This window comes from Rhinolophus sinicus, linkage group LG09, assembly GCF_036562045.2.
Source record: "Rhinolophus sinicus isolate RSC01 linkage group LG09, ASM3656204v1, whole genome shotgun sequence".
Lineage (NCBI taxonomy): Eukaryota > Metazoa > Chordata > Mammalia > Chiroptera > Rhinolophidae > Rhinolophus > Rhinolophus sinicus.
The window spans coordinates 108,797,984-108,812,696 of record NC_133758.1 but is presented as its reverse complement, the minus strand read 5'-3'; the positions used below and the strand labels follow the sequence as shown (position 1 = coordinate 108,812,696).

The following is a 14,713-nucleotide window of genomic DNA, read 5'->3' as shown; positions in this document are numbered from 1 at the left end:
CGCCTTCCGCTTTGAGGGGCCCCAGACCTTACAACAACAAGACCGGCGCGCCGGCGGCCGGCGTCTCGGCTCCTGTCCCCGCCCTCCTGCCACCTGCAGCCGCCAGGGCCGTACCGGGCCGCGCGCCGCGCTGCCCTGCCCTGCCCGAGGGCTCGGGCTGACAGCAGGTCGCGCCCTTCGGCCAACTTTCCCCGCGGCCACCGCGCCGCCTCGCGAGACCCGGGGCGGGCCGTGGCCGCTGCCGAACAGCAGGAAGGGAGCGGCCGCGGCGGAGGACGCCGGCCGGACTGTGCGGCCAGCGGCCCTACCCGGGAGCAGAAGGTGGCGGGCCCCGCGGCCTCCTCTCAGGTAGCTGTGCCCCGGCCGGCCGCCCCGAGAGGCCCGACCCCTTCCCAGCCCGTGCGGCGGGGCCGTAGCGTAGGGGCCTTGTTGCGTTTCAGCTTGGGGGTCGCGGCGGGGGCGGGGCGCTGACTCGGGCCGTCGCGCCCTCACCCCTCTCTTCCGTCCTTCTCAGCGATTTCTTTCTGTCCCCTGGGCCTCCCTCCGCAGTCCCGAGACCGGTGGAGCCCCGCGGAGCGGACCTGGCGGGGAAGGCTGCACTCACGGCCGGGACCCCAGACGCCGCCGCCGCCGCCGCTGCTCCTGTCCCTCATCCTTGGTACCGGCAATGGCCTTTGTATCGTCCGATGCTCTTGTGACTGACTTGGATACGGAATATTAAGAACTCACTCGTTTCCGTCCCCGCCCCAAAAGCGCCTGGAGTAACCATCTCGGCTCCTTTGGGCTAAAGTGCTGCGCTTCTTCACTCTTTTCGACTTTGGGGGCACCATGGACCAAAGTGGGATGGAGATTCCTGTGACACTCATCATTAAAGCACCGAATCAGAAATACAGTGACCAGACTATTAGCTGCTTCTTGAACTGGACCGTGGGGAAACTAAAAACGCATCTGTCTAACGTGTACCCTAGCAAACCAGTAAGTGTCTAAAACCTGGGCGCACCTGCTCCGACCCGCAGCTTTTCGTACCTTGTATTCAACTTCTCCTTGCTCATACCCTCCCCTCTTGAATCAGATAGGTCTCTTTTGGCAGACTGCGAAGTATTTTGAGTTGTCAGATTATATGTGTGTCTCTTGAGTGTCCCAACCATCATTAATATCTTCCTGATGAGGTTCAGTTAATTACTAAGTTTATAGAGAAATATCAAGGGACGTAAGAATTGGCAGGCATTAAAAAAAGACCATTTTCCTTGGACTTAAAGTCATCAACCTAATAGGGGATGACAGATGCATCCTTTAAAAAAAAAGGTGAAACACATCAATTCATATTAAAGCTTTTATTGCTTCTTGTACTAGAATTCCTTTTTATTTTCAATACCTGGCCCAGAAATTTGCTCACTGTTGGAGAGCAATTTTTTATTCTTGGAAATGAGTATGTGATCCCATAAAAATTACACTTTCAAGACTAGTATATGTGTTTTAAGAAGCAAAGAGTTATAAGTTTTAGACTCACTTTCTTCTGCTTCTTCCTCATTTTTCTCCTGTAGAGGACACAGAAATTTCACTAATTTAGGAGAGAACAGTCCTTTCACTCCCTACCGTTTGGTGCATCTTTTTATTCCTTTCATGTAGCCATTTGTAAATTAATGTGGCAGTGTTTTCCATCCCGAATCATATCTGCATTTGCAAAGATAATAAATAAAATACAGACAGTCGAGCTCCATCTGTTCCCAAAGTTAGATTTGAAAGGACATAGTTGATAATTAAGTCTTAGAATAATTTACAGAAGTGTAATGTCATGTGGAATATATGAAAGTGAGGCTTCCACAGTCTCCATTGTATAACATTTTGATTCCTGAGTAAGCAGTGTCCAGTGATAACTAAACCTGTTGTTTAATTAATGAAGAGGCTTGGATTTTAGGGTGGGAAATATTTTTGGCATCAGGCAAATGTAAGTTGGCAACAAGAATGTATTGGAAGTCAGCTGTGCTTTGTAGGCTTTACTTAACACCTGTTTTATGCAGATAGTAAGAAAGGCATTCGATCTATATTAAGATATCGATGAAGTAGGACTGTTTCAGTATTCCAGTATTAAGTTTAGTTAGTTTAGACTTCTAGAATAATTGCAGAAACATGGCAGTTATTGCAAAAACAGGTGTTTTAGAAAAACAGTTCTTACGTGGCATTAACTGTGTTTGTTAGTACCTTATGATGCAAATATTTTTAGTAGGGGAAATAAAAACCCTGAGGTATTTAGGTACTTGAAACAAATTAACGGGAACTCTAATTTATTCAAGTCTATTGTTTGAAAATTAAAATTTACACAGGGGATAACAATTTGTTTTAAAAATTTCTGCTTTACAAAGGATTTCTTATTGCATGTGATTCGTTTTGCACATTTTCCAAGAGGAGAAAAGCTTTTCAGGACAGTCCGAATTTAAAGTGATAACCTTCCGTAGTACTGTTCATCACCTAGTCTGTATTTATGCTCAAGCAGGTACTTATGTGAGGGACTTTATATTATAGCACTAAACCAAAGGGACTTGGTTTGCACTATGATAGACCAAGAGTTACTCTCTTTTTTAAAAAACTAAGAGGAGTGTGAAACGGCTTTGCCTAACTTGCACCCCTAGTGTAATAGTTCTCATCTCCAGTGGAGGCCTGTCAGTGCCCCCTAGGGATCAGCCAACTGCTGGAGACACCAGTTGCAAACTTCTTTAAACCCCGCCCTCCTCACCTGCCTGCTGCTTGTACACACTGGTGATGCTTTTGGACGCTGTGCAAATAATATACAGCCCATTAATTACCTAACCTTGTGGCAAACCTGACTTTTTTTCTCCTCCAGCAAGTCTTCTCCAAGTGAATTATAATATCTGTAGTTCATTTCTATGTTCATGAGAGTGGGTGGACCTGGGGGCGAGGCACGTGTTTATTTTCTTAGAACTCCACTGAAAACTTTGTAGGGTTATTAGATTGGACAGGCTTATATTCTAACTTATTTATCACATGAGAATTGATTTGAAGTATCACAGTTGTTGAACAGATTGTTTAATGATATCCCAAAGCCATAGGTAGTCCACAATATAGGAATTGGAGTCCTAAAAGTTTTCTTTGTAAGGTTGTTATTTAGAACAGAGAATGTTTTGCAAGTTAAACAATATGGCATTACAAATATAACGCACTATAAAGGAAGGTTAGGTTTTTATGACCACCTACAGTGACTGTTTAGCAATGATTCTGTGTTTAAGGGTCTAAAGTACTGCTTTGGTGTTTAAGAAATCATTTTTTATGCTTGATTTCCTTGCCCATCTGCCTGGTGAAGGTGGGTGGACTTGGAAGCAGAGTGAGGTTCCATTGCCTTGTAGAAACACTTGTCCCCATCAAAGTTGGGGGCGGTGGTCAACACTGCTCTTAACTGTATCTGACGGGTCAGGGGTAGGTGGAGGGACTTGGTTCCTGTGGGCAGTGGCTTCTAGGAAAATAGATGGGAGCTGCTGGAGGGAGAAGGATGGAAGTTGGAAGTTGTCCTTTTAGCATCTCTACAAGGATGTCATGTGTCTACATGCTATTAATGGAATTTTGCAACAGTGTGTAAAATCTTAAGACTAACTTTATGGTCAGATACTGACTTAATCACAGATAATCTCCACGTGGATATTTTAAATTCAACTTCCCCTCCCTCAATAAATCCACAAGAAATACACTCACTCCCCAAGCACACTTCCTTGGGCTTCATTTATTTATTTAAGTAGGCATTTGGATGTCTGTATGCTAAGCCTGAAGGTGATGGTAAGAGTCCTTTGCTCTTATGAAGCTCAGGTCTCCTTGGGGGATACAAACATGTAAGGAAATCACTGTACTATTATGAGACTAGTGTTATACAAGAGGGATGTACTGAGTGCTGTAGGAGCTACAGGGAAGTGCTACCTGGAAGGCACAGGCAACCCTGGAATCCGGGGCTAAGAAAAGGTTCGCGGGGACATTTTTCCTAGAGTTGGTAACAGTTTTAAGCATACAAGATAAGAGGTGTTTGTTGTTTTTTTTGACTATTCTCTCAGGGCTAATGTTGCATTGATGATTCTAAATGCTTTATAATATAGCGATTTAGGAATATAGTGCAATGTAAAAAGATTATAGATCCATAGTGGGCTACAAAGGGGCAGGTGCTTTCAAGTTAGGAAGTAAGACCGTTGCCATATTTATGCAGAAGTTTACAAGTCATCAATTAAAAACCTCAGATGTGGAATTGATCTCTTTTGTAGTTTTGTTTAACTTTGAATGGTATTGATTATTGTTTTAGGATGTGGTTTAGGAACTGGAAAGTGCACCAGTTCATGTTGATAGTGTATATAGATGATTGTAAATCTTATTCTAATGTGATCTAATGTGACATTTGTCATAACTTCCTGGCTTTAGATACTCAGATCCTGAAGTTAGCCTGTGGTGTGAAATAGTAATTCTGAAATTGCGGTAATTGTTACCAGTGGGTGACGCTACTGCCTGTGAAGGCCACTTTTACTTGACACTTTTAGTGTAGACTTATTTACTGGAGATGTAAATATCAAAATGGTTGAACTTAATGTTATCCGGTAACATTATGGACGATCCGAGAGAAAACTTAAGAATAAGAATCTCTGAATTCAATCAGGCACTTTTCTCATTAGCTCTTTTCTTACTGTTCTCGTACACAAGCAGTAACTAAGATGGACCTGACTCACTCTGAATTCAGTTTTGAGTGCAAATCTTTCTGTGGCTTGTATGCCTTGGCTCCCATTTGTCCAGTTGTTGAGGTCAAATGCCTGTTGAAAGTGTCTCAGTGCTGGGTAGATTGCCTCTGTCTTGGTGCTTCCTACTGTTAAGCTAAAGCAGTCAATTCAGTTTCATTGCTTAGGTCTTCTGGCTTTCCTGCTCAGCCAGGGAGTTTGTGCTGCTTCTTCAAGTTGTTCCTTTGCTCTGAGATTCCATGAGAATTAAAGAAACAGGAACAGAACCACTTGTGGAAGTTCTATTCTGAAAACATAACATTCTGTAACCAAATTGCCTACAGTTCAGATGGATGTCTTACTTTCATTATCAGTGGAAGTAGCTTGTGTAACATATTGAGGCTATGTCTGTGTCATTGTAATTCTATTACCTTATTTAGGCAGGTCTTTTAGCAAAACCTTGCTGAACCACCTCAGAGCTGTTGATTTAAATGGGCTATAATCCATACACATAAAAAAGTTTATTATGACTATTGACTTATAAAATTTTAGTACATACATATTAGAGGGATTCATGTCACATTGCAGTATAGTTCAAATTTTTGAAACTTTTTGAACAAAGGATATTAAATTGAGTTTTATTAAGGATATTATTAAATTGCGTGTGAAGGTTGATGAAAAATTAATGAATGCTGACTAAAATTTGTTTTATTTAACTCCTTTGTAGCCTTTTCCTAATTTTTTTTTGAAAATAACCACTTCGAAGGTAATGTTTTGTTTAATCATGGATCGATGCTATTTATTGAATTAATTATTTATTTACTTATTTTTATTAGTTTTATTTTTGGCATCAATGCTTTTTAAAGATAGGCTTTTTCTGGAACTTTAAGTTTCTCTCCTTTGCATAATACTGATTTGATGGTCTCAAATGCTGTTGTTTAGCTATTATATTTATATAACTAATATTTAATGATTTACATTGACTTGATTTTTAAATTGCTATTTACTAAGTGGTTGCCATGTGTACTAGGCATTCTAGTAAGTACATTATATGTTTCATCACATTTATTCCTGATAGACACCTTATGATGTTAAGTTTTATTATCAGCTCTTTTTTTTGCCCAAGTTCATAGAACTCTGTAGTAGAATTGGAATTTAAACCCAGGTTTGTCAGACTTGCAAGCCTCAGCTGTTACCCATTACGATTCACATTCAATATCATGGTGACGTAGGACTATGTCTCTGTGAGTCCCCAAATGATGTAGGGGACTTTGAGTGAGTGCTGGGATCGTGTCTCATCAGACCAAAGAATGGAAACACAGACCCAGGAGAGGCAAAAAGAGTTTTAAAAAGAGGATAGTTGATTGAAAGTAAAGGGTCAGAACTCCTGAGCAGGAGGGGATCCCGAATGGGGGTGCCCAGTGACTGAGAAAAAACGTTCTTTTATACCTTCCCTTGCCTGCTTGGGGAAGGGGGCTGGAGCCTTCTAATGGAATTCATTAGGTTTGCCCTGTTTGCCCATCCTGAAGGGATTAACGAAGTAACGCATTCCTATCTATCAGATCTGCTCCTTTGTCCGGCCAAAAGGGATTTGAGATAATTTATTAACCTCAAGGTGTATTCTCATATCTCTGTCCTGGAGTGAAGGAGGCATCCCAGGACCTGGAGTTTCAGGATATGGCTGCTTTTTTTTTTGTTTATTTCACCAGGGACCTCCCTGTCTACCTAGTAACATGCTAACTAACCTGTCTCTATGTCGTAAGAAGAAAGGCCCTTTGGGACTTGGCCATCTCATTTGTATACTTGCTGATTAAAAGATGGATGGAAAAAGGTATATGTGTTTAGATAGTGTGTCATCTTAAGCAACAGATGAATGGATAACATAGCTGTAATACTGTTCTAATGCATATCAACTTAGTGTGTGGTTATTTCTGCTTATTTTGTTAAGTTGTAGGGAAGAAATGGGAACTAGACCTGAAAGCACATTGCCCTGCGCTATCTTTTCACATTCCTGCTTGTCTATGAACCATAGCAGTCATGTATTTTGGCTTTCTCTGTCCTGTGCACATCTGATTTGTGAATGGCCTGTGAGTAGAAACAGCTAAGCAGTGACTGTCCTTTTGAAGTTCTAGAGGAAATTCTTCTTTAAGCTCTGCATGCTGATTTTGCTGACTGTCATTGCAGAGATAAGGGGTAGAGGCAGTTTGGGTAAACAACACTGTAAATGGAATTACAGTGTTTCTGAATTTCCTGGGGCTTTAGATTGGGTGAATTTAGTGGTAGTGTGAGATACGTCCCAGTACAAATTCACAGAATTCATTTCCCACAGAAACTATTAATATATTTTGAGCACCTCTTGGGAACCAACTCTTTAAAGCTCTTTGACACTTGTGATAACTGTATGTAAGTACTGAAATGTTAATAGTTACTACTTTCCAAGGACTTGGGTGGATTGTCAGTCTTAGAACTCACATGTAGGTTGAAGATTGCTTTTGCTGAGCTGTTTGATTATGTTGAAGTTGGATAGACTAAGAACATGAGTTTTTAAGCCATACATGATTGTGAGAGACCCATTCAGTCCTTCACATAAAAAAAATTGAATCTTTTGATACCTCTAGGTGACTTCTGGAAATAGAAAGTATTGTTGGCTTTGTAAAACTCAACTATCAGACACCTCTGACTATTTAAAAAGCATTAGGAATGCATAGTCTTTTACCTGTTTTTGATATCTGATTAAACGTTGAAAAGTCGGACACTATAGATAATAATAGATGTAAACCTTTCTGAAAGAAAAACATCTTTCCCCAGTTCAGGATTTTTATTTGCATATTATACTAGCGGGTGAGCTTTCCTTGCCTTGGTTTTTAGCAGGGTCTGTTCAGTGGGTGGCAGAGTTTTGGGGATCAGCTGGTTAAGCAGCTGTTTACTTGGAGAGGTAGGTGTACGAGTAGTACTGTCTCTGGGCTACTCAGAGCACCGTCGGGATGTTTCCAAGTTGGTGATTCAGCTGGCTCTCCTCTACCATAGATCATCCGGCTGCATCTAGGATGGAGCAGTGGAGGCTAGAAAGTAGTTGACCTCATAGGATTTGCTGACCACTGGGTGGAGGGTGTGAGCAACAGGAAGAATGACGGCGGTGGTGATAGACATGGTCACGTATATTTATTTGTATGTTGATCTGTGTAGCCAGTATCTTAACAGTAAAAACTTTTAATTGACAATTTAATTAGTACTTTATTTCAGATTACCAATCCTGAGTCTTCTGAATTCTTACATTTAAAGGGTGCTATGTAGTTTTTTTTTTTATTATTGAGAGAGAAAAATGAGCTTTAATTGTGTTAAGCTGCTGAGATCTTGGAGTTTGTTATAGCAGCTATCATTACTTACCCTAACCAATACAGAAATGAATTTTCAATCAGGGTAAAAGATGCTGGTGTGAATACATCTGCATAAATAAAATTGTGCCACTTTCACAAGTTAAATTTAATTTGAATTGATATCTCAATACATATTCTTTTCCTAATACTTACAATCCAAAATAACTAGTTGAAAATTCAGTTGATTATAGTGTTGTTTGTTATCATATCTAGTTACTGGTTTTCCAGATATTTAAATTAAATTTATTCATATTTAAACTGAACAGGCAAATTTTTTAGTAACATAGAAACATTTTCATTCTTCTTACCTGGTTTAGTCACATGAAAATTTCTTTTTCTCTGTTTCCACTCACAGTAAAATTAAAGAATTTGTTTTCCTTCTAAAACTCTGCTTATCTGAAGGCATTTGAATATTCAGTTTAAAGCAACAATATTTTTTATTGAGATATAATTCACATATTATAAAATAAAGCCTTTAACGTGTATAACTCAGTGGTTTTTAGTAGTTCACAGAGTTGTGCAATCATTACCCCTGTCTAATTCTAGAAGATTTTTACCACCCCAAAAAGAAACCCCATACCAACTAGCAGTCACACCCATTCTGTGCCCCCAGTCGTTGGTCACCACACATCTACTTTCTGTCTCGATGGATTTGCCTATTCTGGAAATTTCATGTAAATGAAATCATGGTATAGATGGCCTTTGTGTCTGGCTCCTTTCACTTAGTATAAAGTTTACCAGGTTCATCCATATGGTAGTACTACGCGTGTTTCCCCGAAAATAAGACCTACCCTGAAAATAGGCCCCAGTTAAGATTGTCAGCCAGACGGACACATTTAGTATGTTATGACAATGTTCCAGAAGACGATGACATGACTGTATTTGAATAAATGTAGATTGTTGTACGTGAAACAAATTAGACATCCCCTGAAAATAAGTCCTAATGTGTCTTTTGGAGCAAAAATTAATATAAGACCTGGTCTTATTTTCAGGGAAATACAGTATAAGACCCGGTGTTATTTTTGGGGAAACACGGTATGTATCAGTACTTCATCACTTTTCATGGCTGAATAATATTCCATGACATGCATTTATCACATTGTGTTTATCCATTTATCAGTAAAGAGACATTTAGGTTGTTTCCACTTTTTGGCATTATGAATAATGCTGCTATAAACATTCTTGTACAAGTTTTGTGTGGACGTAAGTTTTCAGTTCTCTTTGGTGTATACCTAGGAATGGAACTGGGTATATACTGAGTTATATGGTAACTCTGTGTGTAACTGTCCGAGGAGCTGTCAAACTTTTCCGCAAAGACTGTTCCATTTTACATTCCCACCAGCAGTGTTTGAGGGTTCCAATTTCTCCACATCTTTGTCAGACTTGTTTTTGCTTCACGTATTTTTGGGGGCGGGGGCACCATGTAATTTTGTTATATTATTGTATTCTGCTTTTTTGAAATTGATCTTCCCTTGCTGTGGAAAGATAAAAGTTTATTTGAAGTTGACTACTAATTTAGAGAAAAGTTACCACTAAGATACTGATGATTTCTCCTTCATAGTAATCTGCTAACACCAGTACCATTTGTAGAAATGAACCAGATGAATTTAGCACCAGCAAGGGTTTTAAGTTAGTATTGTGATTCATAAAGTAAATATTTTATTTTCATGCTTAATGATTACATGTAAAATAACTGATGTAAAGAACTTAAGATGGGCTGTGTGTTCCAAATCTTTGTAAACATTTTTGGACTCATAACACTTCATTTAACAAATTGGCATTTACCATCTACTCTGTCAGGCACAGTGTTAGGCTCTGGGAACAAAGTGATGAACTAGACAGACATAGACCCTTTGTTCTTGGCACTCGTGTTCCGCTTCGGGAAATAAGCATGTGAACGTAATTACAGACCGTGGTTTGTGTGATGAACGAGACAAACAGGATATGTGAAAGGGAATACTCTATGTTTGTAAATCAGGGAAGAGCTCTCTGAGGAGCACATTTTAAAGCTAAGACCTAAAAGATGATTAAGAGCTAGCCTTGCAAGCGCTGGGAGAGAATATCGCAGGGAGGGTGTCTGAGTTGGGAGAGAGCCTGGCATATTTGGAGACCTAGGTGGATGCCCGTTTGGGTAGTGAGTGAGGAGGAAAGAAGACCATCAGAGGAGGTTGCAGAGAGACAGAACCCAGATCTATTGGGACCGTCTGGCTATGGTAAGGAATTAGAATTAAATCCGGTGTGATGGGAATCCATCAGAGGGTAACAGGATTGGTTTACTTTTTCAAACGAGCACTCTGGCTGCAGACTACAGAATGGAAATGGAGGCGTGAAGACCAGCTCAGAAATTATTGCAGGAGCTCAGGCAAGAGGTGATGGTTTAGATTAGGGTAATGACAGTGAGGATGGAAAGGAATGGACCCTCTGGGAGGGACTTTGGAAACAGAGTCCGTAGGATTTGCTGATGGTTAGCTCTCAGAGGCAAACGGACTTCTTTTTACCGACATCAGAATGTTTTTCTCTCTGTGTAGAGAAGATAAAATTAATTAAAAGCATTCCTTTTGTTATTTATAAATGTCATTTTAAACTGAGACTTGAAAGTCGTTCCAATGTGGATTAGGGTTTTCTTTTTTAGTCATTAAAAGTGATAGCCATCACCGCTTTAATGAAACCTCTTTAGCAATGTCCTAATCATGTTCTTATGCATAATGAACGTACATAGTCTGCTGTCAGCCCTACGACTTTCACGTGATCCCTCGTTAGCTCCTCATGGAATTGCATGATGTCAGAGTAGCAGGTATTAGAAATTAGCATCAAAGGCTCATGGAATGTTTACTACGTATTGTGCTCTAAGAGGTTTATGTGCATTTTCATTGTTATGTGCGTTTTTATTTTTGTGAAATAGATACTATTATTACGCTCATTTTACAGATGAGAGAACTGAGGCACAGAGTGGTGGTTCTGGGATCTTGTACGAGTTTCTTCACATTCTTCACCTGTCTGCCTTCACCTGTCGTCTGTTGGTCCAACCCCTCCACGCAGGCGTCCACCCCTTGTTAGCTGCTCAGGACATTGCTCTTGAAATTCTCTGTTTTTCTCTCCTGCATCATCAGTTTTTTCCTTTCTGTTGGATTAATCCTGTTGGCAAACATGTTATGTCTCTACTCTTAATAAGAGAAAACAAAACAGTAAAACAAACAAACAAACAAGATGCGCTTATAATTCCACTTCCCTTCTAGCCAGTGCTGTATTTCTTTCCTTGTCCTTAGTGCAAAACTCCTCATCAGTTGTATGTATTCACTGTCTCCAACTGTACTCCTCCTTCTCTCTGATATCCATTCCAACTAAGTGTTTACCCTGTTGCTCCACCAAGATTGCTTTTATCAAGCTCACCAGGCGTCTCCATGTTGCACGATGTTCTGGGAGAATTCAGAAATAAATCGAATAGAATAGTATGAAAGAAGGACACTATGAATAATAATAAAAGCCTGGAGATACTCAAATACCCGTTAATAAGCTGTAGTATTTCTATATATTGGAGCATTATGCACTTGTTAAACAGAAGGCAGAAGACAACACTGCTAAGGTGTAATCTCCAGGGTATGAGGAGAGAACAAGGTACAGAAGAGGAAGTATAGTGACCTACCTTTGTGTGTTTATATTCAGATTTGTTATGTTGATAGAAAGAAATGAGGGAAGGGTAATGCAAACTTACAGAGGGAGGGAACAGGGACAGAATCTAAACCTCTTTGAATGTACTTGTACTATAATCTTTACTCTATTTCCATATAATTTAAAAAATTAAATAGAAAAAAGTAATCCCTAAATGGTAACACATTAATAATTTAATGTTAGGATGGTGACATAATACAAGAGAAATTATCCCAAGGAATTTTAAAACACAATATTTTAACTATACATTTCTAGAGGGATATCTGTAAAGACAGAAGAAACCCATTAGAAATCTTAAACCTCACCTAATATTGTTATTTTTATTTTGAGATTATATGTAGTAGGATAAAGCATATAACTAAGTTTGCTGATGGCACATGTTTGTTAATGTCATCAGCAAGCAAGACTTCCAGGATGAGAGAAGATACAACTAAAATAAGTAAAAACCATGTACGGCTCTATTAATTTAAATCGGAAATATCAGTATGACCTCAGGATTTAAGTTTTTCTTTCCAAAAAATACATATTTTTTTAGCTGTCGTTAATGAAGAATCTTAGAAATAATGACAAGTAAGAGTGTAGCACTTAGATCCCAGATTTTGGTCTTTAGATACGATTTCCCGTTAAAAGGAACCAAGGCTCCTGGAGCAGTGGCTGAGGTCAGGTGTGGGGCAGGAAATGCGTTGGCAGGTGCACCTGGGCATTTTGCGCCTGACAGCCTCTGAGACTACAGAGGTTCTGTCAGAATGACACAGGAGCCAACCTCAAGGGACACCTACTGACCAAAAATGGTACAATTTGAGGACTTAAAATGAATGGCAGTACATTGAAAAACATAAAATTCCACCAGCTTATAGAGATACTAAACCAAACCCCTTGATCTTTGGTACCTAAGGACCCCTCAACTACAGAGCTTACTGAGTATGATGTTTTCTATTATCATTTTTAATACAAGACCCTTTTTAAGTAGTCATGTTGAATATATAGTCTATTTAAAAATTGTTACGGTTTTGCTTGGACTTGGCATATTTAACAGTTGTTGATATAGCTACTATTTAATTATTTTAATAGAATTCAAGGAACATTTGCCTGTTTCTCAGTTATGAAGTAGGAGATCTTATGGGGACTGTACATAAATGCTTTAATTTTAAATAATGCTGGCAATGGGCGCACTTAGCAGATTCGTCACAAGTGCGAAATAGAGCAGAGATAATTAGAACGTATTTCCTATTTTGCGCTGCATATAGCAATGGCGACTGCATCTCCATGCACTTGAATTGATTTTTATTTAGTCCCATCTCATGTTTTTTGAAAAATGTTCAAATGTATTCGTCAGAGTGACAGGAATAATAAAAACTAGAATAGTTACCTAAAGCTGTAATTAAATCCAAATGGCTCTTGAATTCAAACCAATAAATTGTTCTGCATGATGTTAGTAAAGAAGAAAATAAATCTTACATATACTTTTAGATTAAAAATACTGATAAAACAATGCCAAATAACTCTGGTGAGTTTAAAATTTTATCCCATTGTTGACTTCTGATAGATGGTCAGCTGCCTTCTCATTTATAGTCTGATGGTTTTAATGATAGTCACACAGCATTGTGACTAAAAAGACAAAACTCCAATTTACCTTTGTTCTGTTTTTTTTTTTAATTGGTAATTACCTGTATTTTATTATAGCTATAATAAATATTCTACCATTTACTGAGCTCTTAATATGTTAAATGGAATTTGGGAAAACAAAATTCTTAAATTGTGTCAGTTTTCTGCTTATTTGTGCCTAAAGGGAGTTTACTTTACTCATTTAGGCATGTTATTCCCCGCCTTCATTTTGTATAATTAGAAAAAGTTGAATTCTTTTCTTTGTCCCATTTCTTAGTTGACGAAGGATCAGAGGCTGGTGTATTCGGGCAGACTGCTCCCCGATCATCTGCAGCTGAAAGACGTTCTCAGAAAAGTAAGCAGACCTCTCCCACTACGTGATACCAGACACACTCAGGGGACGGGAGCAGATGCATTCCGAAATGTTACCGCTATCCAACCAGTGCAGGTTTTAGGTACTTAAACTCAACCCCGTTGGGTGGCATCACAGGTGAACATGACCTGGAAAGTAAAGAACATCATGACAGACTCCGATAGTGCAGGTAGCAGTTGTGTGTGGCTAAATCTGAAATAGGATTATATATTTGTGTTCAGGTATGTGCCATCTAGTGTAAGAAAACACTCTGACTTGTCAGAAGTGCAGGGGTAGAGAGTGTCCAGGGAGTGGTGAAGGATTTCCGTGGGTAACAGTCTCCTCTCTTCTATCCCCTTCTGACCAAACTGCATGACATTTTAATGCAAGTTGCTTGGGGTAGGAGCTTCATTTCAGGAAAAAAATACTATAGAAGGAAGCCAAAGTGGTCCATCAGTTAGCAAACTTGGAACGCTGGTGCTTAGAGCTAAAATATCTTCCATTATAGTTTTTTGACAATAACTAGCATGTATGCTGGTTATTTTAATGGCAGCTTTTAGCTCATGTTCATTTGTGGAATTTATACTTTTAGAACTTTTCTGCATTTGAGATGCTGCTTTTGTTTATGAACGTAGCAGAATTGAATCTATGGCTTTTATATTTTGCGTTAGATCTTTGACTTAACTCTTCATGTTGTTCTTGATGTCCCTGCTCTGATTTAGATCTGTACCCTTTCCTATATGTTTACGATCACCTGTCGGAAACCTTAAAAAAAAACTTACACTGGTGTATCCCTTCTGTGTAGTTGACATTGTAGCTTTGCTGGTGACTTCTTGCTGTTATTTTCATTTTATTTTATTTTATGTATTTATTTTTAATTCAAGTTTATTGGGGTGACAATGGTTAGTAAAGTTACATGGGTTTCGGGTGTGCAGTTCTGTAGTACATCATCTGTATAGCACATTGTGTGTTCACCCCCCAGACTTGTTGTTTTCATTGTGTAGTTTCAG

General features: G+C 39.3%; 1 protein-coding gene across 3 annotated transcripts in view; it reads left to right on the top strand.

Moving 5' to 3' along the window:
• Window position 1: 1 nt before the first annotated feature.
• The window catches only part of HERPUD2 (HERPUD family member 2), a 29,667-nt gene continuing 14,955 nt past the window's right edge, over window positions 2–14,713 (top strand). Inside the window, exons 1-3 of one of the 3 annotated variants that reach the window (XM_074340996.1) lie at window positions 2–348; window positions 515–975; window positions 13,629–13,706. In XM_074340996.1, coding sequence (XP_074197097.1) covers window positions 829–975; window positions 13,629–13,706 — 225 coding nt within the window. In that variant the 5' untranslated portion in view covers window positions 2–348; window positions 515–828. Of the gene's footprint in view, window positions 976–13,628; window positions 13,707–14,713 lie in introns of all 3 variants that reach the window. The other 2 variants (XM_074340995.1, XM_019726317.2) reach the window with 2 other exon arrangements.